At 42.7% G+C, this 20,507-nt stretch overlaps 1 protein-coding gene across 1 annotated transcript in view; it reads right to left on the reverse strand.

Annotated features, from left to right (window-relative positions):
* Positions 1–330: 330 nt before the first annotated feature.
* The window catches only part of DOK5 (docking protein 5), a 164,193-nt gene continuing 144,016 nt past the window's right edge, over positions 331–20,507 (reverse strand). Inside the window, exons 7-8 of the mRNA XM_032387786.1 lie at positions 9,591–9,711; positions 331–2,225 (exon numbers count right to left, since the gene is read on the reverse strand). Of these exons, the coding sequence (XP_032243677.1) occupies positions 2,161–2,225; positions 9,591–9,711 (186 nt within the window). The 3' untranslated portion in view covers positions 331–2,160. The remainder of the gene's footprint in view (positions 2,226–9,590; positions 9,712–20,507) is intronic.

Below are 20,507 nucleotides of genomic sequence, written 5' to 3' on the forward strand. Positions count from 1 at the left end.
TCTCCTTCTTCAACATAAGCCCCCATGTTGGCAGCAAAGGCCCTGGGAACCAGGGAGAACCTCTTATGAGACAGTTTTAGAAGAGAAAGAAAATAAAAACAAGAGCCAGCTAGAGTTAGAATAATAAACGGTGAAGAAATAGTCAAATGTTTGTGGCGAACCAGATTTTTTAAAAGATGAATCTGAATACACCTGGGAGAAGGAGGATGAGCTAACATAATGTGGAAAGTAGCTACACAGAACACAGAGAACACAAAAGCATTCCAGCAAAGCCATTAGCACTGTGTCATGTCTGTGTCCCTAATCCACTAATTCTTAGCTGAATTTAATCTTCCTTCCCCCTCCCCCCCGATTTTTTTCCACCTCCAAGACAAACACATCCTAACCAACAGTGTCCTTGGAAACCCCAACTAACTCAGATCCGATGGGGATTTTCGCTAGGCAGACCTGGATTTTAGCAGGTCCTTTGGGGTTTCATCGGTCAATCTCCATTTCGAGAAATTATGCACTTTTGGGAAGGAGCACAAATGAAAATGAACCTTTTTTATGGCCCTGAGTAAAACTCACTTTTTTCCTAGAAAATACAGGAAAGATTTTTCTGGGGAAAACTAATTTTAGAAGGGCCTAGCTCAGTGTCTGGCACTGAGAAAGTACACAATCAATATTAACTTGCCTCCCCTTATGGGAAGAATTCTATCACCAGGATAAGAGTTTATTCATCTATCCATTCAATTATCACGTATTTTTCAAGCATGAGCTACGTGTAAGGCACAGGTCTAGAGCCTGGGAAATAGGACAGCCAGATTTAGCAAAGAAAAATACAGAGCATGCCATCAAATTTCAATCTGAGATATACAATAAATAATTTTTAGTGTATCTATATCTCATGCAATATTTGGGATATATTTACACTAAAAACTTAAATCATCGTATATCAAATTTAACCAGATGTCCTATATTGTATCCGGGAACACTACTGACAAGAGGGTAGTGACCGAGACACACACCATCCCTCCTTCCCATGCAGCCATAACCATTCTAGCTTCAGGACCTCCCAAGATGGAATTCCCATCTGGCAGATCCCAGTCGGAAAGCCTGGGGCATAGACTGACCACCTCTTCAGAGGCACATGACCACTGGGGACCCATTTAGCGGTTGTCACTCTGTATTTTAATTGCAACTTTATTTCCCTGTCATACTCCTCTGCACTTAAGGTGACAGGGCCTTCGTCTCTTTAGCCCTCTATCCCTGGATTCTATCGAGCACAGTGTCCGGAACTAGAAAATGCTCCATCCAGACCAGCTGAATGAATAAGTGGGCGAATGTATAAATGGTTGCACTAAATCAAGGGCAATGCCAGACCGCTCATGGCTCCTAAGGAAGATAGTCACGTACCTTCATAAATACCGAAGATAGAAGAGAAAACCAGATCACCAGAATCCAAAGAACATAGGGGTGAAGAATGCTCTTTTATTTTAAAATGTTTTACGAAGGGACTCCAAACAAAACAAAGGCTTTAAAAAAAAGGAAGGTAGGGGGTAGGAGGAAGATGGTGTGAGAGCAAAACTGTAACCCTGAAAAGAAGACTAAAGGGTCCTTGAAAGTTATTTCTTAACCTAATAGGTAAGAGCCAGTCAAAGCACTGATTTAACTAATTGGTAACGTCATAAAAAATAATTTCCCGTAGTTAACCAGAACCATAATATTACCAACTGAGGAATACGGTATCAACGAATAACAAATAATGAAGAACCATTTTATTATCATTACTGACTGTCGCACAATTGAAACACTCAGAAGGAAAATCACAAGAATCCACAAAAGGATAGATTCAGAGAAGTGCAAGGGACATGGTATCTACAATAGAAAATCATTCTGTGGCATCGACTCCTTTCTGTCCAGCTGTAAAAGAGGGAACAAAAAGTCGATATCTATAGAGCATGTTTCAATCACGCTAAGATTTTTTTAAAAAAAGAAAAAAGAAAGAAAAAGACAAATATTGCATTGCAGTTTCCCAATGACCACACAATTAGCCAGGACTTCCCGCCTCTTTCCATCGTGGCTCCCCTCGCTGTGATCCTGTGGCCTCCTGGTGGATCTGCGGCGGCCAACACATCACAAGTGTGTTACACAACGATTCTCGATTCTCGGCAGCTCCTGTCAGTGCTCCGATCGGTAGGCAGGAAAAGTCTCTGTCCGATGAAGCTTCAGAGGGCTGGTGACATCTTTTCCGAAAAGAATTTAAAACCGGCGGTTATATTTCAAGAAAGCACGCGATCAAATTAGCTAGCAACAGGTTTCTATAGCAGAGAAATAAGTAACATACAACATCAGATTTTGTTTCCGAGGGCGCTCAAATAAGAGTCAGGAGAGACTACATGATTAACATCTCATTTGCACGTGGTCTTTGTACTGAGCTATGATCAGACTACTAGCGGTTACTTTCCTCCTTAATTTTTTATCTTCATCAGCTCCTTGTTCAGGATATTGAAGGGAAATGAGAAGGAATCATAGGACTATGAAAACTTTTGTCTAGGATACTCTTTGGAAACCGGGCTAGAAATAAGGCAATACTGGGACGCCTGGGTAGCTCATATGGTTGGGCGTCTGCCTTCGGCTCAGGTCATGATCCCAGACTCCTGGGATCGAGGCCCACGTTGGGCTTCCTGCTCAGCGGGGAGCCTGCTTCTCCCTCCCTGCTTGTGCTCGCGTTCTCTCTCTGGCAAATAAATAAATAAGTAAAATCTTAAAAAAAAAAAAAAGAAATATGCCAATATTATATTTACACTTAGGAAATTTTGTTGTAAGGACTCCTTAGGCTTTACTAATTTCAGGCTTGGACTCCAAACCAAGACAAGTGAAGAAGTCAGGAAGGCAACACAGAGGGCCCGTGTTAGCAGCCTCTGTGAGATAAGACAGGGGTTGGCAAACTTTGTCTATAAAGGGTCAGATACTAGGTATTTTAGATTTTGCAGACCATACGGTCTCACTGCTACCACTCAACTCTGCTGCCCGCAGCATAAAAGCAACCACAGTGAATACATGACGAATGGGCATGGATGCTCCAGCAAAACTTTGTTCACAAAAACAAGACAGTGGACTGTCTTTGGCCGGCAGTCCCTGGTTGGCCGATCCCGTAAACAGAGCACTTGATTTTATACAAACAAGAGGTTTTACTGCCACCTGCTGGCAGTAGTATTTAAACTCATTAACACTGTTTCTCTGTATTACAGTATGTGGGTATGAGTATGTGTGCAGTGGAAAGAAAATACAATGTGTTCAAAATGGTTAGGAGGTTGGGTTTGAGCCCCCTGTTGGGTGTAGAGATTACTTAATGAGTTTGAGGACTTCAGGTAAATACCCCATACATCTTTATTACAGTTTGATAAAAGTTCCCACAGGAAGCAGACAAGCGTGCAAACGGTATGGATGCAAAACCCAAATCTTCGGTCAAGAACAAAGCCCTTCCTGAACTTTCATTTATCACTGCTTAGATTGTAAAAGCATGTGAGAAAAGTGACTGATAGTATTCACTTGGGGTCACATCAGAATGGAAGCCCCTGCAGCCTCGATCATCATGCTCGCTAACAGAATCTTTCTGGTTTGGTTTCAGTGCTACTTTTAGCTTAAAGCCAGGAAATGGATAGAATCACCTGCCCCATATTTTTGCAGGTCACACAAAGGTCATGAGCTGGGACCAGCCCGTAGACCCTATCTCGGCCCAGACTTCTTCTCCGGCCTGCACAGGTCATAAAACATTTGGAATTGATGGTCAATAGTTAACTTCAAACTTCCATAAAGGTGTCTAATTCCCTGTTCTCTTGTCCCTTCTTCTGTCCCAGGGTTCCTGGGATTCACCAGGGACCCCACCACGCCCATCCGTGCCCTGTCTCACTGTTTGCACATCCTCCCTGATCCTGATAGACATGAGAGCTTGAGACTTTCATTTATTTGTTACCCTTTCACATTTGCTCAGATCTTAATCTATTCTCTCTTAACTGATGCACACACCACATATGTGACTGTGTTAGAATTAATATTGAAAAACCAGTGTTGATGTCTCTGAAGTAGCCACTTGCTTCTAGGAATCTACCATCGTTAAAATAAACATGAAAATTGCATGAGCTGGAACCAATCCTCTGGAAGAGCTCTTTCCTTTCTATGATATGTGCCTTTGAGACACCCATGGTGGCAGAATTTCTTCTCACGGGTAAGAACATACGATAAAAGAAAGGAGTTTTAACGCTAGTCCCTCCACCCACTAGCCATGTGATCTTGAGCAAGTACTTGACCTCCAAGGGTCTCAGGTTCTGCCTTCATGGAAATGGAGAACACAGTCCTGCTTTTTCCAACTCCAAGTGTTGCCAGGAGAACCATATACGGCAACGTGAAGGATGTCAGGAAGATGGTGACACAAACATCTGGTGCCAATCTCTGATTTCCTAAAATTATCTAAAGTCAAATCTGATAAATGATACCTATTTTCTTCTTGTTTATAAACAAGGGACACTGTCTTCCAAGGCAATTCCAATAGAAGGATTCTGGAACTATTAAGCAATGGAGCACCTTTGAAGTAAAAGAAAGATTCCTAAGAGGATAACTTTGAAAGGGAGTGACAGAGTTTAAGAAGGGCCCCCACTGAAGAGGGACACACCTGCTGTCTCCTACCGCCCCCAAGCAGGTCTTTAAGAAAGGCTATCTTCATAAAAGATACTCATTCAGTATGTTTTGTCTGCCTTGTGAGGAACAAATCTAGCACTTCACTAGTGGTCTGTTCATGTTTATTTACATTAAAAAAGGAGAGAACAGGTTTCGTGTGCAAATAAATTTGCAGAGCTCTAGTTTAAACAAAATTAAACAGATTCTTTATGGCAGGACATCTCGAAACCTTGAAAACAGTGATTGGCATTCTCAAACTCCAAGAGGAGAATTTAACGTAACATGGAGCATTTCCCCCAAACTTACTGGACTACAGTACTGTTTTGGGAAAGAGCCATATCTACTGGGGCTAATACTCCACGGAACACACTTGGGAACCCACCGCTCTGTGGTTATTTTAGGCGATGCATTCCTGAAAGAATCCTGTGAATACAGTGTTCAACTTGATAAATGCTTCTCTTTCATGAATTTCCTCCAGGATTCGTGATAAACCTCTTTCACGTGTTGATTTTGTATATGCTCAACCCTCGAAGGCATTTCGATATGGAAACTGGAAATGGGGCAGGAGAGGCAGTGATGGTGGATTAAATCTGTCTTCACCCACCACGCTGTGTCAAAGCCAGCCCCTCTTCCCCACCACCGACAGTAATAAGAGAATAATTCCAAAACCAACCAGGAGGTGGCTCTGTAGGACTGAATTTGGAGAGGAATTGAACTGTTCTCCAACCAGATGGACCAATGTCCCTGTAAGGGTCTATATGTTTTCCAAGATTAACTTCCAGATCTGTCATCTGGAAAAGTCATCCTGAAATATCCCCCAGGTAAATGAGCTGGCCAGAGGAGTCGCAACTCACAAACACCATCAAACAAGAAGACATCGTGGGCCATGTAACCTCAATGTATGGCACACACAGGCAATGATGTCATTCATTTTCTTCCAGTTTCAACTTTATTCTGGGGGTGGGGAGAGGGGAAGGAGGAAGACAGGTAGCATATGCAGATCAACACACGAACTTATCCTATTTGTCATGTAAGTGACCACCTCTAATAAACAAGATAATTTTAGGTAGTCTGAGAACTTTTTTTTTTTCTTAAGGTAACAAATTACTGGTAAATTGAGTCCCATACGACACATAGACCACATATTGGCCCTGTATGTCAATGAATACTGGTGACTCAAAAGCGATCCACAAGATAAAACAAATGTAGACAAATCAACGCAGAACATGTAGGTGAAGAAATCTCTCCGTAAACATTGGTACAAATTAAATATAAAAATAAAACACATTCACCGACACGGGGAACAAAAGTATGTAGAAGCAAATAATCTGATGGAGTAACTGGTACCAAAACATAAAGCAAAAAATAACTCTGTAACAATTATCATGCCATTTTCATGCATACAGATACTCTAAGATATTAGAGTATTCAGCAAGTATTATCCGTGTGCCAAACAGGGAAAAACTGTAAGAACTCAAACGGAAATTCATGTTCAATGAAGATCATAATGTGACAAAGAGCAACCAAGAGAAGCTTTAATTATCATCTTCAAAACCTAGAACACAATCATCTTCAAAACCCTATAGATTATCAATATAAAGCTTGAGAATCCATCAGCTCTGCAGGAAATCTGTGGTATTCATTCTCATTGTGGTGGCCATTAATCTCACTAGAAATTAAGAAATCACTATCCTCGAATTACTGTTCCGGGACTCCTATGTCTGTGATCACTTGAAAAATCTATACCAAGAAACCGGAACCTGATTTTACAGTAATCTCTCATTATTTTTGAGTGATAGATTGTAGGGATAATTAATAATAAAAACAATAAAGGGAATAAACCCAAGTTTAATTCTGATGAGTTGATTTGTGACATGCTAGTGTCGATAAAAGGAAATAATGGGAACTTCTCAAAGAATGCGAATTTCTTTCTTTGCTGTAATGCTGTTTATAGCTCTTCTCTACTTCTAGAGGTACCATTATCACTCCTATTACTTTGGAATTAGTGGATTACTAGTCTTTGACAATCATCCCAGACCCGTGAGCTGTGTATGGCCTTCCACCCTTAATATGGGCTTTTTGCGTGCAGGTGAATTTGCAAATTTTGTTGTTGTTCTTGAAAAAATGTGTCTGTATGCTGTGGAAATAGAGCTGTTTCCTTCACAGTAACCAGATGTAGATGTTGTCAGAACAGTCTTTTATACCTTGGGAGCATACAAACAGAGTGTAACAGTATCCACAACATCCTCTTTTTACCTAAAAAGATGTTTTTCGAAACCCCAAAAGATTTTGTAAAGTATTATTATACCATTAGGGTCCTGATAAGACCCTTAGGCTTTGTCATTCCTGATGAATGTCTGCTCATTTGGGTTAAGGATAGTTTGATTAGTTAAGGAGAGGAAGGTTAGTATGCTCTTCATATGGCATCTTTTCTTAAGCTTTTCTTAAGCTCTGGGATATTCACTAATAAATTCTAAAACTGCAACATATCCTAAGTGTTCAGGTTATCCCACTGTCAGTGCATCTTTGCAAACATGCTATTCTAGGGAAATCCCACCATACATCACCTTTGATGCAAACCGACTTCTCAAATTACCACTCAGTATCTCAGGAATTAAGGTCACTTATCAATTTCCTCCCTATGAAGCCTACATCACTTTGGTTCCCAACTTTTCTTTGCAGGCCCGACATGCAGAATCTCAAATGACATACTTTCTTGGTAAAGATCATCTTGGTTAAGTGTAGAAAGTCAAGTTACAAAGCAATTTAATAGCTTTGTGTGAATTTATGTTATTCATACTTCTTTAAACTTTCAATAATTACTATTTATCTGAAGGGGGGGAATCGGAGGGGGAGACGAACCATGAGAGACGATGGACTCTGAAAAACAAACTGAGGGTTCTAGAGGGGAGGGGGGTGGGAGGATGGGTTAGCCTGGTGATGGGTATTAAAGAGGGCACGTTCTGCATGGAGCACTGGGTGTTACATGCAAACAACGAATCATGGAACACTGCATCGAAAACTAATGATGTAATGTATGGTGATTAACATAATAAAAAATTTTAAAAAAATAAATAAAAATAACTGCTATTTATCTTATTGTATATTAAAAAACATAGCCAGTTGCTAGGCTCCTGGGTGGCTCAGTTGGTTAAGCGAGTGCCTTTGGCTCAGGTCATGATCCTGGAGTCCCGGGCTCAGCAGGGAGTCTGCTTCTCCCTCTGCCCCTCCCCCGCTCATGCTCTATCTCATTCTCTCTCTCAAATAAATAAATAAAATCTTAAAAAAAAACACACAGCCGGCTGCTATAATAGTATAAAGGCAGTGGCATATAATTTTCTTTACAAAAAGGAATTTATTTAAGGAGACGGGACCGCATAAAATTGAATAATAGTACAGGGGGTATGCATATGAGAAAAATGCTGATAACGTAATTCAAATATTGCAAAAATTTGTGAGCATGCTAGGGAACAAATGGTCTTCGGGACAACCTGATCTAACCCAACTCTCTGTCTCTCTCTCTCTGTGGGTATGTCCTGGGAAGCAAGCTTGTTCACTCACACAGGCACTCAGGATATATTTTCTGAGCATCCACACTGTGCCATGTTCTCTGCTGGGGAGCAGAACTTACAGTCACAAAGACTAGAATGTAAGTACCCTCAGGACACATTCGTTCAACAAATACTCAGGACGGCCACTGGTTCAAGGCACTGGGGGGATAAAATGATGAGGACAAAAGCCCCAGCTCTCCTTGGCTTTACTGCTTCCTGGAAGATGAGTCCACTAGCCACACAATTCAACATGATGTGAGCACTGGGATAAGGACTCTAAAGAGGGGGGTCAGCACCCTCGTCTTGGGAGCACACATAGTCAAGATCCCACGCCAGTTATACGGGAGTCCGGGAGGGTTACCTTGGAGTCGGGAGGTAAGACCTAGAGATGAAAAAGAGTGACCTAGGATGGGGGGAGAGGCCCAGGCTTCCAGGAAGAAAGAACGGGAAAAGCTCTCCGGGGGAGAAATGGCCACCAGGAAGGGCTGAAAAGGCTCAGTGACTAGCGAACAGTCAGTGCTATTTACGGCCACCTCTGTGGCCCTTCATTTGTTCTCAGATTCATTTATTTGACAGATTACTGCATATGAACTAGGTGCCGTCTCGCGCATGCCCTTCAAAGTTCTGGCGTCTTGCAGCTGATCATGCAAAGTTCTTCAGCAGGGGTCCCCCACAGAGGCCTACTTATTTTTTATAAGTTACATATGCACAAGCTATTCTTGCATACTGTAAACCATAAAAGCTGCATTTGAGAAGATAAGAAAATGTTTAAAATTTTTTTCCAATCATTTCTGCTGTCCCCACCATGGGCCCTTCTGTATCCTGCTTCTGAGCCCACTTTTCTGGAAGATAGGCCTCCTAGGGTTTGCTTAGACTTCCCGCAGAACCAGAACCCAGGACCCCGCCCCAGGGCATCCCCTTCCAACAGCACATGGTTCCTGAGCTTGGGCACATGGTTCCTGAGCTTGGGCATTCACGAGAATCACCTGGAGGGCTAGATGAACACACAGATGGCTGGGCCCCAACCCCAGAGTGCCTGATCCTGGAACTTTCAGGATCCCGGAAGGGGCCTGAACATTTGCCTTCTAGCAAGTTCCCAAGTGATGCCGATGCTGCTGGTGCCGAGTGCACTACTAGCCTGTTTTCTCGCCGCGTGGACCCCACCCTGTGCAGGTGTTTGATCAAGGTGGTTTGCTCAGCCACTTCCAGAAGAATCCGCATGTTAAACTATTTCCCCAGGACGCTGTGATCGAGGACGTGCCCCGGAGTGTGGCCTCGATGGGGGCCCTGGCCCCGGGGGGAAGGGGACAGCCAGGCTGACTGTGCTCCCCCCGACAGGGCTGCCAGGCGCACTGCCCGGGCACCTGGCCCCGCGCTTACCTTGCAGGTGGCAGAGCTGTCCAGCGCTGTGCTGTCGCGTGATATGCTGCCAGTAGGCACTACGGGGCAGGGGCACCATGGTGCTCAGGGAGGCGGCCCGCTCGCTCATCTTCATCTGGAGCTGCACAGAGGGAAGAAAGGAGTGTGTCAGCGACCCTGGGGCTGGAAAAGACTTGACTGAGAACTGGGGCGCTGGGAGTCAGAACCTGAGAGCAGCTGGTGGGCAAATCAATGGGCATTTCCCCGCCGAGCCGCGGGGTCAGCTATTGTTTTTGCTTAGTTAGCAGCATCCGTTCTTCCCCCTGCTGGCAACAGTGTGTCCACTTTCCTCTGGAGAACCTCCCCCCAGCTCAGCTCAATCCATCCGGTTACAGGGCGCTGACCTCACCACTGATTCTAGGGGTGGTTGGTGACCCAAGTCAGGCCAGTAAGACACAACCCCTGGGAACAGTTATTAGAACTTTTGTGGAAGAGAAAATGAACAGAGGTAAGCCAAGGGTTTTTGCCTGTGTGGTTCACTGCTCTCTCCCCCAGGTCCAGAATATTTCCTGGCACGTGGTCGGTGCACAATAAATACGCGTTGCGTTGAATGAATGGGCTTCCTTGTGGGGCTGCTGGGGACAGGAGATGAACAGGAGCCTGCCTTGGAACAACGAAGGGAGAGCCTGCCAGTCAATGAACTGATTCCAAGGAAGACAGCCAAGAAAAGGGGGTGACCTTGGATCCCACCTAAACCTGGAAACTGGCCTTGGACTTCTCAATTATATGAGCCAATTATCTCTTTTCAGTTCAAGCTGATTTGAACTGGGTATTCTGTCACTAGCATCAGAACAAAACACTGTCTGCTCTTCCAAGCGCCTGATCCCTGTTCCAGATACTGATGGAGGGAAGGGGAAGCCGGGGCTCTTGGGCCCGGGGCCCTGGGGAGTCGTCTGTGGCCTCTCTGACACACTGGCGGAACTGGCTTTACAAGGGAAGTTTCAGAGAGAAGGTGGCCTCGTAGGATGGGTAGGAGTTGAGTAGAAGGACAGGTACACAGGGACAACACAGCTGGAAGAGCATGAGTGTGATGTGAGGCAGCCCTCCCCGCCCCCCTCTCATCTCAGCCCCGTCTAAATGCAATCATGGTTTAGCTTTATTACACATTAACAGGAGAAGTGACTACTTGCAATGTTTGATTTCCCGGAGTTGTCTGAATATCAAATAACCCACCTCAGTTTTACAAATGTGCCCAGAAATACACAGATCTGCACAAGCTTATGCAGTGGGACATAGTTTGCAAGCATCGCCAACCAACCAGAGGCAGCTTGAGTCTCTGCTGCTGAGGACCTGGTTATTTGCACTGAGACACTAGGACATACTTAGCAACTGCAAACCAGAGGAAGGTAGATTCACGTCAACGAAAAAGGAAACATTTACATATTGTATTGTTAGGGAAATGGTGAGTTGCAGACCACTGTTTCTAGTGGAATGTCATTTTAATTGGTTGTATGAGAAGCAGTGACATTAAATGCCTGCCCACTTGGGTTGTCTTAGAGTTCAGTACCTGCTCAGCACCTGTCTAGCACAAACTAGGTACAGGAAAAAAACGAGGGATATAATCATTATTACTTTGAATTGCAAGGCCCATTTAGAGATTTTTTTTTTTTTAAGAAAACTCTCCATTCTACACACCTTATTAGTATGGTAGATCCAGGCCTAATATCTGTCCATTCATTCAGTGAAGCTGAAATAATAGGAGGATTCATACCCCAGTGACCAAAACTCATTCTAGTTGATGAGATTGAACTTGAAAAAAAGATTAGAGCCATTTATTCCAAAGATAATTTAATTTACATGTGTTGCATTTACATGCGATGGATTGAATTCTCCATCCTATCACAATAGGACAATTACCAGAATGTGTCCCCAGGTAGAATTAGTACTAGGTTTCATAGGGACATTTTCTTCCCCAAACATGTCCTGTCGGATCAAAAGGGCAAAGAGCCGAGCACAAAGCTAGTAGAAAAGTTCTGTTTCTCTATTTCTGTACACATGAAAGTCTCAAAGCTTAAGAGCAAAAAACAAAAACAAAGAAGCAGAAACCTATTTACCAGTGACTTCCGGTGACATTCAACCTCATTTACACGGAACACAAAAATAAATAAATAAATAAATAAATAAATAAAGGAAAAGAGCTGGATTTCCAAGGTCCTGATTATTGGATTTTCTTAATAAAAAGATATTCTATTTAATACAATAAAAAAGTTAATATAAAGAAAACATTCGGGAAATAGCCGTCCCTTCAACTTATTCACTGCAGTACCGTGAATATAGTCCTGCAGGCCAGCATGATTTGACTGTATTTTTAGAAAGCTTATTTAGGAACAAGAATGCAATGACACCAACATCATGTTTCATGGAGAACATTACACAGCCTGGCTCTCTCTTTCTTCCTCAACCCTTTGGAAGATTACCGTAGTTCATGAAAAAAGGGGCATCGTAATTGTCTCCAGAGAAAAATAATGAAAAAAAAAAATCTTATTTAACAATGCAATTCTTTAAGGGTGAGAAGTCATTTGGTGAGATACCTATCAGGGAAGTTTCCACCCTCATTCTTTATTGCTGCAAGGCACTCTGAGTCTTAGTCTCCACGCCCAGTGCAGGGGACATGAATGGATGCTCATTGACACCACAGCTGGAAATACAAAGTAACGCTACATTTTCGGAGGATTTAAAATTAGGTCATCTTGAGTACATGGAGAGAAAGGTTGCATTCTTCCTCCTTTTTCTTTTTTAACCTTATACACTTTTATATAGTTTGGTTTTTCTCGTTTATAAAAATCATAGTAATTTCACATTAAGGAGCAAAAAAATAGATGACCCCAAACCATAAACGTTTGAAGTACAGCTATTTCTGCTATAACGAGACACGGACATTTCTGAAAAACCTCCCCATCTGCAATTCTTTTGGGAAAATCGGCTTATGGGACGACCCCTCAAAACGTATGCTGCTTTCTAAGCAAAGGAATCGCTCCTCTGAGAGGCAGCTTGGAGGCTTAGAGGCTGGAGGTTTTGCAAGGGTTGTTTAAAAAAACACACACACAGAAAAACATTTGGTTAGAAATGCTGTCTTCAGAAGTCCGGGCTATGTAGATGGAATGTAGGCTCTTCCCCAAGGGTCTGCCCTGCTGGCTGTGTGGCCCCGTGAACAAGAGCTGGTCCAGAGCTGTACACGGTGGGGATGCACCTCTCCGGGCAGAGCCTTTGGTGCCTCTGCCAATTTCTTATCTTCTTAAACTCTAGCTGGAAGAGGCTCTGCTGTGCAGTAGTTTACTGAGGGCTTTTCCCTTTCCTGCTAAAGGTTATAATTCTATTCCTACTATTCTGGGCTTCCCTTGCCTAGAAAAAAGAAAAGTGGGTTGTTTTTTTTGTTTGTTTGTTTGTTTGTTTGTTTTTTGCACCAACGCACTTTGATATTAGAATAAATCATTCTCCAATTTATCAAATGTATCTCAACTCAATGTGAATATGGAAATGGTGTTTGAAGTAGAACTGTCTACCATATCTGATAGTCTTGTTCCCACCTTTTCATTAAATAGGTATCCTTGAACTCTATATATATTAAAAAAAAAAAAAAAACAGAAAAATTATCCAAACCATCCATTTTGCATCCTGCGACTATTAGGAAAGTTTAATACAGTCATGGAACACCAAACTACGGGAATATCCAGCCCAGCTGCCTGTGTTAAGAAGCCAAAAAATCGGTACCCGAGTTCACACAGCAAGGTGTTAGCTGGCCCCTTCGTCCCAGGACCTGAACTCCATCTCTCAGAACCTACTGACCAGCACCTATTTGTTCTCCACGTTTGTTCAAGTTCAAGGTCACATTCAAATCGCCTCCTAAAACCATGGTTGCCAAGTGGGGAGCAGTCTTTATACGTGCACATAAACATGCTAAGTTTGATTTTTCCAGAGATGATAAATTTACAAGGTTTGGCCACCTGAACAAATAAATGGAAAGAACATTTCTTCAGCTTATCATCAAATACTTGTTGATTTTGAGGCACAGTCTATAACCTCAAAGAGCTTGTGTCTAAGACAATACAGTAAGGGCAAAGCAGAGGAAATCTGGGTGCCCTGGGATGACAGGAAAAGGGCATCAAAATCTGAGCAGGAGGAGTGACAAAGGAACATAGCAATCAGGTAGGAACACAGATTAATCCCCAGCCGTCTCCCCCGGGGTCACAGAGGTTCTGGTAGCTCCGCATCTTAGTACATCTCTCAGACTACCTCCAGCCCGCAGGAGGGCTGCAGGATGTCTGAGGTCAGACTAGGTGTCCTTAGTTGCTGCTTCTAAATGTTAGACTCTTGAGATGCCTGGATGTGTACGCACTTGCGGCTCTGGGAATGATACACCCAGGGAGCCCGGACTGTGGTCAGTGCAAGACAAGGCTTGGAGACAGCAAAGGGAACATGGAGGCTCAAGGCTGGTTGGAAAGATCAGTGACTAAAAATCAGAATTTTAGAACCAGAAGGGAATTGTGTTCTTTGTTTTGTTCACTGAGGTAGTCTCAGCTCTCAGAACAGTGCCTGGTAAACAGTAGATGCTCGGCACACTCTTGCCGAGGGAAAGAATGAATCCAGTCAATAATGTGAGAGAGCTGGCTCGAACCAGCTTGCAAAAGCCAAGTATTACATTTCAGGCATTTTGTGAGCTGGTTGTTAAATGCAGCCATCAATAAAAATTAAATTATACAAACTTACAGTTAAATAAACTGTGTATATAACATATGCAATTGTATAGATGTTATTCAAGTCATAACAGATGTATTACTCAAGACTCATCACTTCCTGGGTATTTCACTATCATCTATGCTCTGAAATTATTTGAGTCGGTTACATCTACCTGGTAGAAACACTGTAAAATAGCGTGTTTCTCTATGTCATTTCCCAACTCTGTGTACACACGCACGCACTGTTTTTCAGAGCCAGTTATTAAACATTTGCAAGCACGTGAGTGAATCCAACCCATAAGGGTAAAGAAGGGCTTGCCGCCAAATAGGGAGTACAGACAGGCTGTGTGTGGTCTGTGTGCACCCCATTTCCCCACTTCTCACCTGGTTGATGCCTACCATCCCTTCAGGAGTCAGCTCAGGAACCCCTCAACATTTTCCTGACATCTCTTCTCCCTTAATGACATCTAGTGCTCCTACCAGATATCTCTAGGTCTGTTCTTTTTTTTAATTTATTTTAAAGATTTTATTTATTTGAAAGAGAGGGAGAGAGAGAGTGTGCACGCACAAGCATGAGTGGGGGGAGGGAAGGGGCAGAGGGACAAGCAGACTCCCTGCTGAGCGGGGAGCCCCACTTGGGGCTCCATCCCAGGACCCTGAGATCACGACCTGATCTTAACGGATGGATCCACCCAGGTGCCCCTCATGCTCCATTCTTACTCTCATCATCTCATTGTTTTGTTGATAGTTGCTAGACTACCCCAGCTCTACCCCAGACCATAAACTCTTGGAAAACGGTGAGTATATATTTTACCTCCATATCCCCAGCACCTCACTAGGGCCTCCAGCGGCTTCACAAATACATACCGGATGAATGAATGCATGAACAAATGAAAGAACCCCACTTTTGCCCAGGTAGCAGGGAATAGTTTTCAGAAATCAATCCTAGTCAACCCAGCAAATGAGAAGCACTGTTAGCCCAAGGCTGAATTCCTGTGGAAGCTCTAGGTCCAGGTTAAATTAACTTGGTTTTCACTGGCTGTGGGGGACGTGCTAATAAGACTCTGCTCCATCCTACTTTGCTATTCAAGTGATGAGCTGCAGCAAGGCCTCAGGGAAAGACCTGCCTACATGCAGATGCACAATTGGCCAGGACAGTCCAGCAGCAGAGGAGTTCAACTCTACCCATTTATTCATTCTATTAGCAGTGTTAGCTCAAGATGCCACCAGGGAAGAAAGACAGGCTTCGTGAAAGTCAAACAAATGCCGTCTTGTACTTGAACACTTGAACTTTCTCCCTAAACAGAGGGATGCACATAGGTCTCTTCCTAACCCAGGCTAAGTGAGTACTGATGCTGCCCCGTGGCCAGAAATACTCAACCAATCAATGGTTGTAACTGATAGGGTTTCAAAGGCACAAAAACACTATGTTGCTAGGAAGAGAGATTGACCATAGAGTCAGAGACCATGCTCCAGTTTAGGCTGTGCTCTACGAGAACGGTGGGGTATGGGACACATCCTCCTCTTATCTGAGCCTCAAGGTGCCCTTTCTCATAGAACTTCCCTTTTAATGAGACAAACTAAACGCATAAAAAGTAATCAGATTGCAGTAAAAAAGAATGAGGTCCTGCTACCTGCTACCACATAGATGCAGCTGAAAACATGTCAGGTGAATGAAGCCATTTGCAACAGACCATTATGTTGTATGAATCCATTTATACGAAATGTCCAGAAGAGGTAAATCCAGAGAGAAAGAGAAGGTAAATTAGTGGTTGCCTATGGCTGGGCAGTTGATGGCTACAGGAGACAAGTTTCTTTTTGGGGTGCTGAAAATATTCTGGAGTTGATGGTGGTGACGGAGACAACTCTGTGAATATAGTGAAACCGCTCAAACTGTATAGTTTAAAGGGCGTATGGCATGGTATGTGAATTATATCTAAGTAAGCTGTCCTCAGAAAAATAAAATCAGATAGTAGTAGGTGCTATCCAGACTATTAAAGAATTCATGATATAATAAGTTAGTGGGTGATGACTTCTGGTCAATCAGTCCCAGGGGAAGTGACATTTAAGCTTGAGTGACACCTGGCCCAAGCATGGTCGCCCATCATTATCATTGTCAATAACAAAGACAGATCCTTTTAAAGACCTCCCAAGGCTCACAGTGACGGAAATGCTCATTGCCCAGGCTCTTCTCTCATAATGACGGGCAAAACATATCAACCCTCTTGGGAGAGAAAAAATTCTAATGACTGCTATTTATAGCTTCTTGGTGAGAAAAACAAACAAACAAAAAACTGCCCTCCTCGCCACCAATCACATTTTTGGTGTCTGTATTCTTCATTTGGTCTGGCTGACACCTGTTGCTTAAGCACTTCTTTTATGAGTAGGAGAACAGGAGTACAGAGCAGTGGTGAGTCTCAGCCGAAATACACCACCATATTGTCCTTCTCCGGAGTCCAACTATTTTACGGCAGAGCATTGTGTTTGTCGAAATTGAACAGCACGACAGGATGTCGCTGTCTGCTGCTATGGTGGATCATGAATACCATATGCTGTGTCTGTGACATCGGTCTGGACCCATTCAGAAACAGGCACACATCATCACAACAGCAGGTTAGTACTTCAAGAACTCACTCCCTCCTCCTCAGGCTCTTAAACTTGCACAGGTTGCTCCTTCAAGTAACTACAGCGGGGGTGTGGCAAGAGCAACTTTGCATATGCAAATCAGATCGTAATTTTCCATCTCCTCCACCTGGGTCCTGAAGTGACAGAACCCAGGACACAGTTTTGACAATGAGATTCAGCTGTGAGTCAGAGCCGCCTCTCTGCCAGGATGTCTGCTCAACCTGACAGACTTCCAGAGCTCATGCAGTTCTGAGAGTATCCTCAGTTTAGGTATATATAAACCAACTTATTTTCTACAGATATTTTAAGCACAAAATGTGGGCAAAGTTGAGTCAGAGGGACAATTCAAGAGAGAAATAGTAAAACTGTGTTCCAAAAAAAGTCGGCATCTCAATGTCTCCTTTATTCCACTCACCACTCAGCTTTGGTAACACCACCCTCCCTGTTCACTGACATTCTCCATTGGGCTTCCTGAACTATGCCTTCATCTTCTGCCTACTTATTCTCCAGTGAAAAGAATATTTGAAAATAGGCCTTACCTACGCTTTCCAGACCCTGGGTCAACTGTTCTCCAACCTTAGCAAGCAGAAGAATCACCTGGAGGGTTCATTCAAATGCAGATTCCTGGGCTCCACCCACCAGAAATTTGCATTCCTACCAAGTCTCCAGATGGTTCTATCTTACTGGTCCATGGACCACACTTTGAGAACCACTGTCCTATGTCCTTTGGACCAATCATGCTAGGGGGGAAAAAGTTTTCCACTGTGGTAAGAGCCCAAACTTGGCCAAAAATTGGGAAAAAGTCTAGAAGCTGCCACTAATTATTGCATGACTCTAGGCCAGTTATTTAACCTCCTTTACTCCTTACTATCTCATCAGTAAAAAAGAGAGAGAAAAAAATAGCTTCTACTTTGCAGTTAATTTTAAGAACATCCATGGCTTATTGTGGAGTTCCATAAATTTAGCATTATTGTAATTAAGCCCATATCAATCAAAATATTGTCTTTAGCAAGAGTTTCTGAAAAGGGTCCTAATAGGAACATTCACATCTTTTTAAACCTAAATATTTGATATTGGACTGTTCCTGGCTTCACAACAGAAGCTTTAAAAAGTATTCAGGCAACAACCACAAACAAAGCTACCCAATTAAATAAAAAACACAAATATGTTTAGAGAATACATTTAATCACCTGTTCCCAGTCAGTACACAATGCATTCAATGAATAAGTATGAACAAAACTCTTAGTGTGGGCACATGGAATAACTGTAGGAAAAGGAGAAAATCCACAAGCTTTAGAGTCCCCCTAAAACAAAAGTCTCCCTCTCCCCCACCTTGGGGAGCTTAAAATCTCCAAGGCACCTCTACCTATACATCTGGTAGCATTTTGCTTAGTACCTAAAAGGGGGTGGGAGGGAGGTCCACATTTTGTTTATGATCCATTTCTTTAAAACTTGTAATAAATTGTATTCTTTCTTCCCTGGTACTGATATATTTTTATTATGTTCAGGAAATACACAAAAGAATATAAGGTAGATTTGAAATAAGCCCTATACACATCATCTAGGAAAAACAAAAGCAAAGAAATAAAGAGAACTTTTAACATGTTAATAATTACCTTCCGGTCTTTTTTTTTTTTTAATGTGCATACATAGTGTGTATTTAACACAAACTGCATGACTGTGGATATGCTGTTATGCCATCCTCTTTTTTACATTTCATATATTGTGAATAGACCTTAACGTTCCTAAACACTACTATCTTCTACATGGCCATTTTAATGTCTGTGTCACAGCCCATCCTTTGCCTGTGCCATACTTTATTTTCTCATTTCCTTAACCATTTCTAATTTACCAGATGAGATCGTGGAATTAAAATTTTTTTTTTAAAGATTTTATTTATTTATTTGACAGAGAGAGACACAGCGAGAGAGGGAACACAAGCAGGGGGAGTGAGAGAGGGAGAAGCAGGCTTCCCGCGAAGCAGGGAGCCTGATGCGGGGCTTGATCCGGGATCATGACCTGAGCCGAAGGCAGATGCTTAATGACTGAGCCACCCAGGCGCCCCAAGATCGTGGAATTAAATTCTGACCCAATCTCCTTCCTAACATTTTTTTTCTGCTAACCACAATTTTTATTCTGGGACCCACTCTATCAACAACTATTCCAATAACCAGTTTATAAACGAATTTTAAAACTTAATTTTAATTTACATGTCAAATTGGATTTTAGAGTGACTCAAAAATTACTTTTAAATGCTACAACATCAGAAAAGTAGATGAGTTGATAATTTTGTTTTTATTCTTAAACAAAGCTGTCTTACCTTCACATTACTGTGCATCTATACAACAGACTAATCTGTAGCCATTAAAAAGAAAAAGGTAGGCCTCTGTGAAGTGATGTTGAAACAATCCTAAAAATAAGGAGCCACAATTACTTATCTATACACGCTCACAGGGAGAGCTCTTCACTGGGATGGGTTTAAGTATCATCTATCCACACTGTGATGATTCTCAAATGCGCATCTGGAGCTCCAATCTGTCCCCTAAACCTCAGACTTGTGTATTCAACATCCCATGTCCACCTACGTGCTTAGTAGGCAACTCTCATTTAACACGTCCATTCCTGAACTACCGTTTCTCACTGTCCACTCCCTGCAATCTCTTCCCCTTCTAGATAAATGGCTCTTCCATTCTACCTGTTTCTCTGCTTAAAGCAGAAAAAACCCCGTGAGGCGACCTTGTTTACTCTCTATCCTACAGGATTGCTTACCCATCAGCAAATCTGGTTTTTCCAATCTTCAAAATGTGTTGAGAACCCCCCACTTTTCACCATGTCCGACCCGCCATCTTGGTCCATGTCATGGCACTCACCTAGATGTCAATATGGCTGAAATAGCTCCCTAATGTGTCTTCCTGTTGATACTCTTATCCTACCTACCTGGAGTCTTTTCCAAATAGCTGTCAGGGAGATCCTTTTACAAGTGAAGTCAGCATATCTCACCTTTCTCAAAACCTTCAAATGACTTCCCAACCCACTCCAAGAAAAATCCAAAGTCTTTATCACAGCTACAAGGTCATATAGTGCCTGGCCTCTAGTTACTTCTAGACCAGACCCCCTATTCTCCCTCTCCCCACTTTATCTGCTTCAAAATCATAGCCTTCTTGATCTTGAACATGCAAAGCATAAAACAGCCTCAGGACCTTTGTACTTAAGGTCCCCTCTGGCTGGAACAACTGGCCCTCAGAAATTTTCAAGGCTCACTCTTTACTTCCCTCAGCTCTCTGCCACTGTATCACCCCATCAGAGCAATAAACCTCCATCGTTCTCTCCTGCTTTACACTGTAATGTTCTTTGTTATTCAGAGCATTCATAAACTCTTGATATAGATTTATATGTCTATTGTTGATTGTCTGTCTCATCCCCCACAACAATGCAGCAAATTCTTTGAAGACGAGGACTGTTTCTTGTTCTCTGCTGTACTCCTGCTTCCTAGAACAGGGCCTGCCACAAGGTAGATACTCATATTTGTAGAATGAATGAATGTATTAATAAATAGATATGTTTTCTATCTAATAAG

This window comes from Phoca vitulina, unplaced genomic scaffold (assembly GCF_004348235.1).
Source record: "Phoca vitulina isolate PV1807 unplaced genomic scaffold, GSC_HSeal_1.0 scaffold50, whole genome shotgun sequence".
Classification (NCBI taxonomy): Eukaryota; Metazoa; Chordata; class Mammalia; order Carnivora; family Phocidae; genus Phoca; species Phoca vitulina.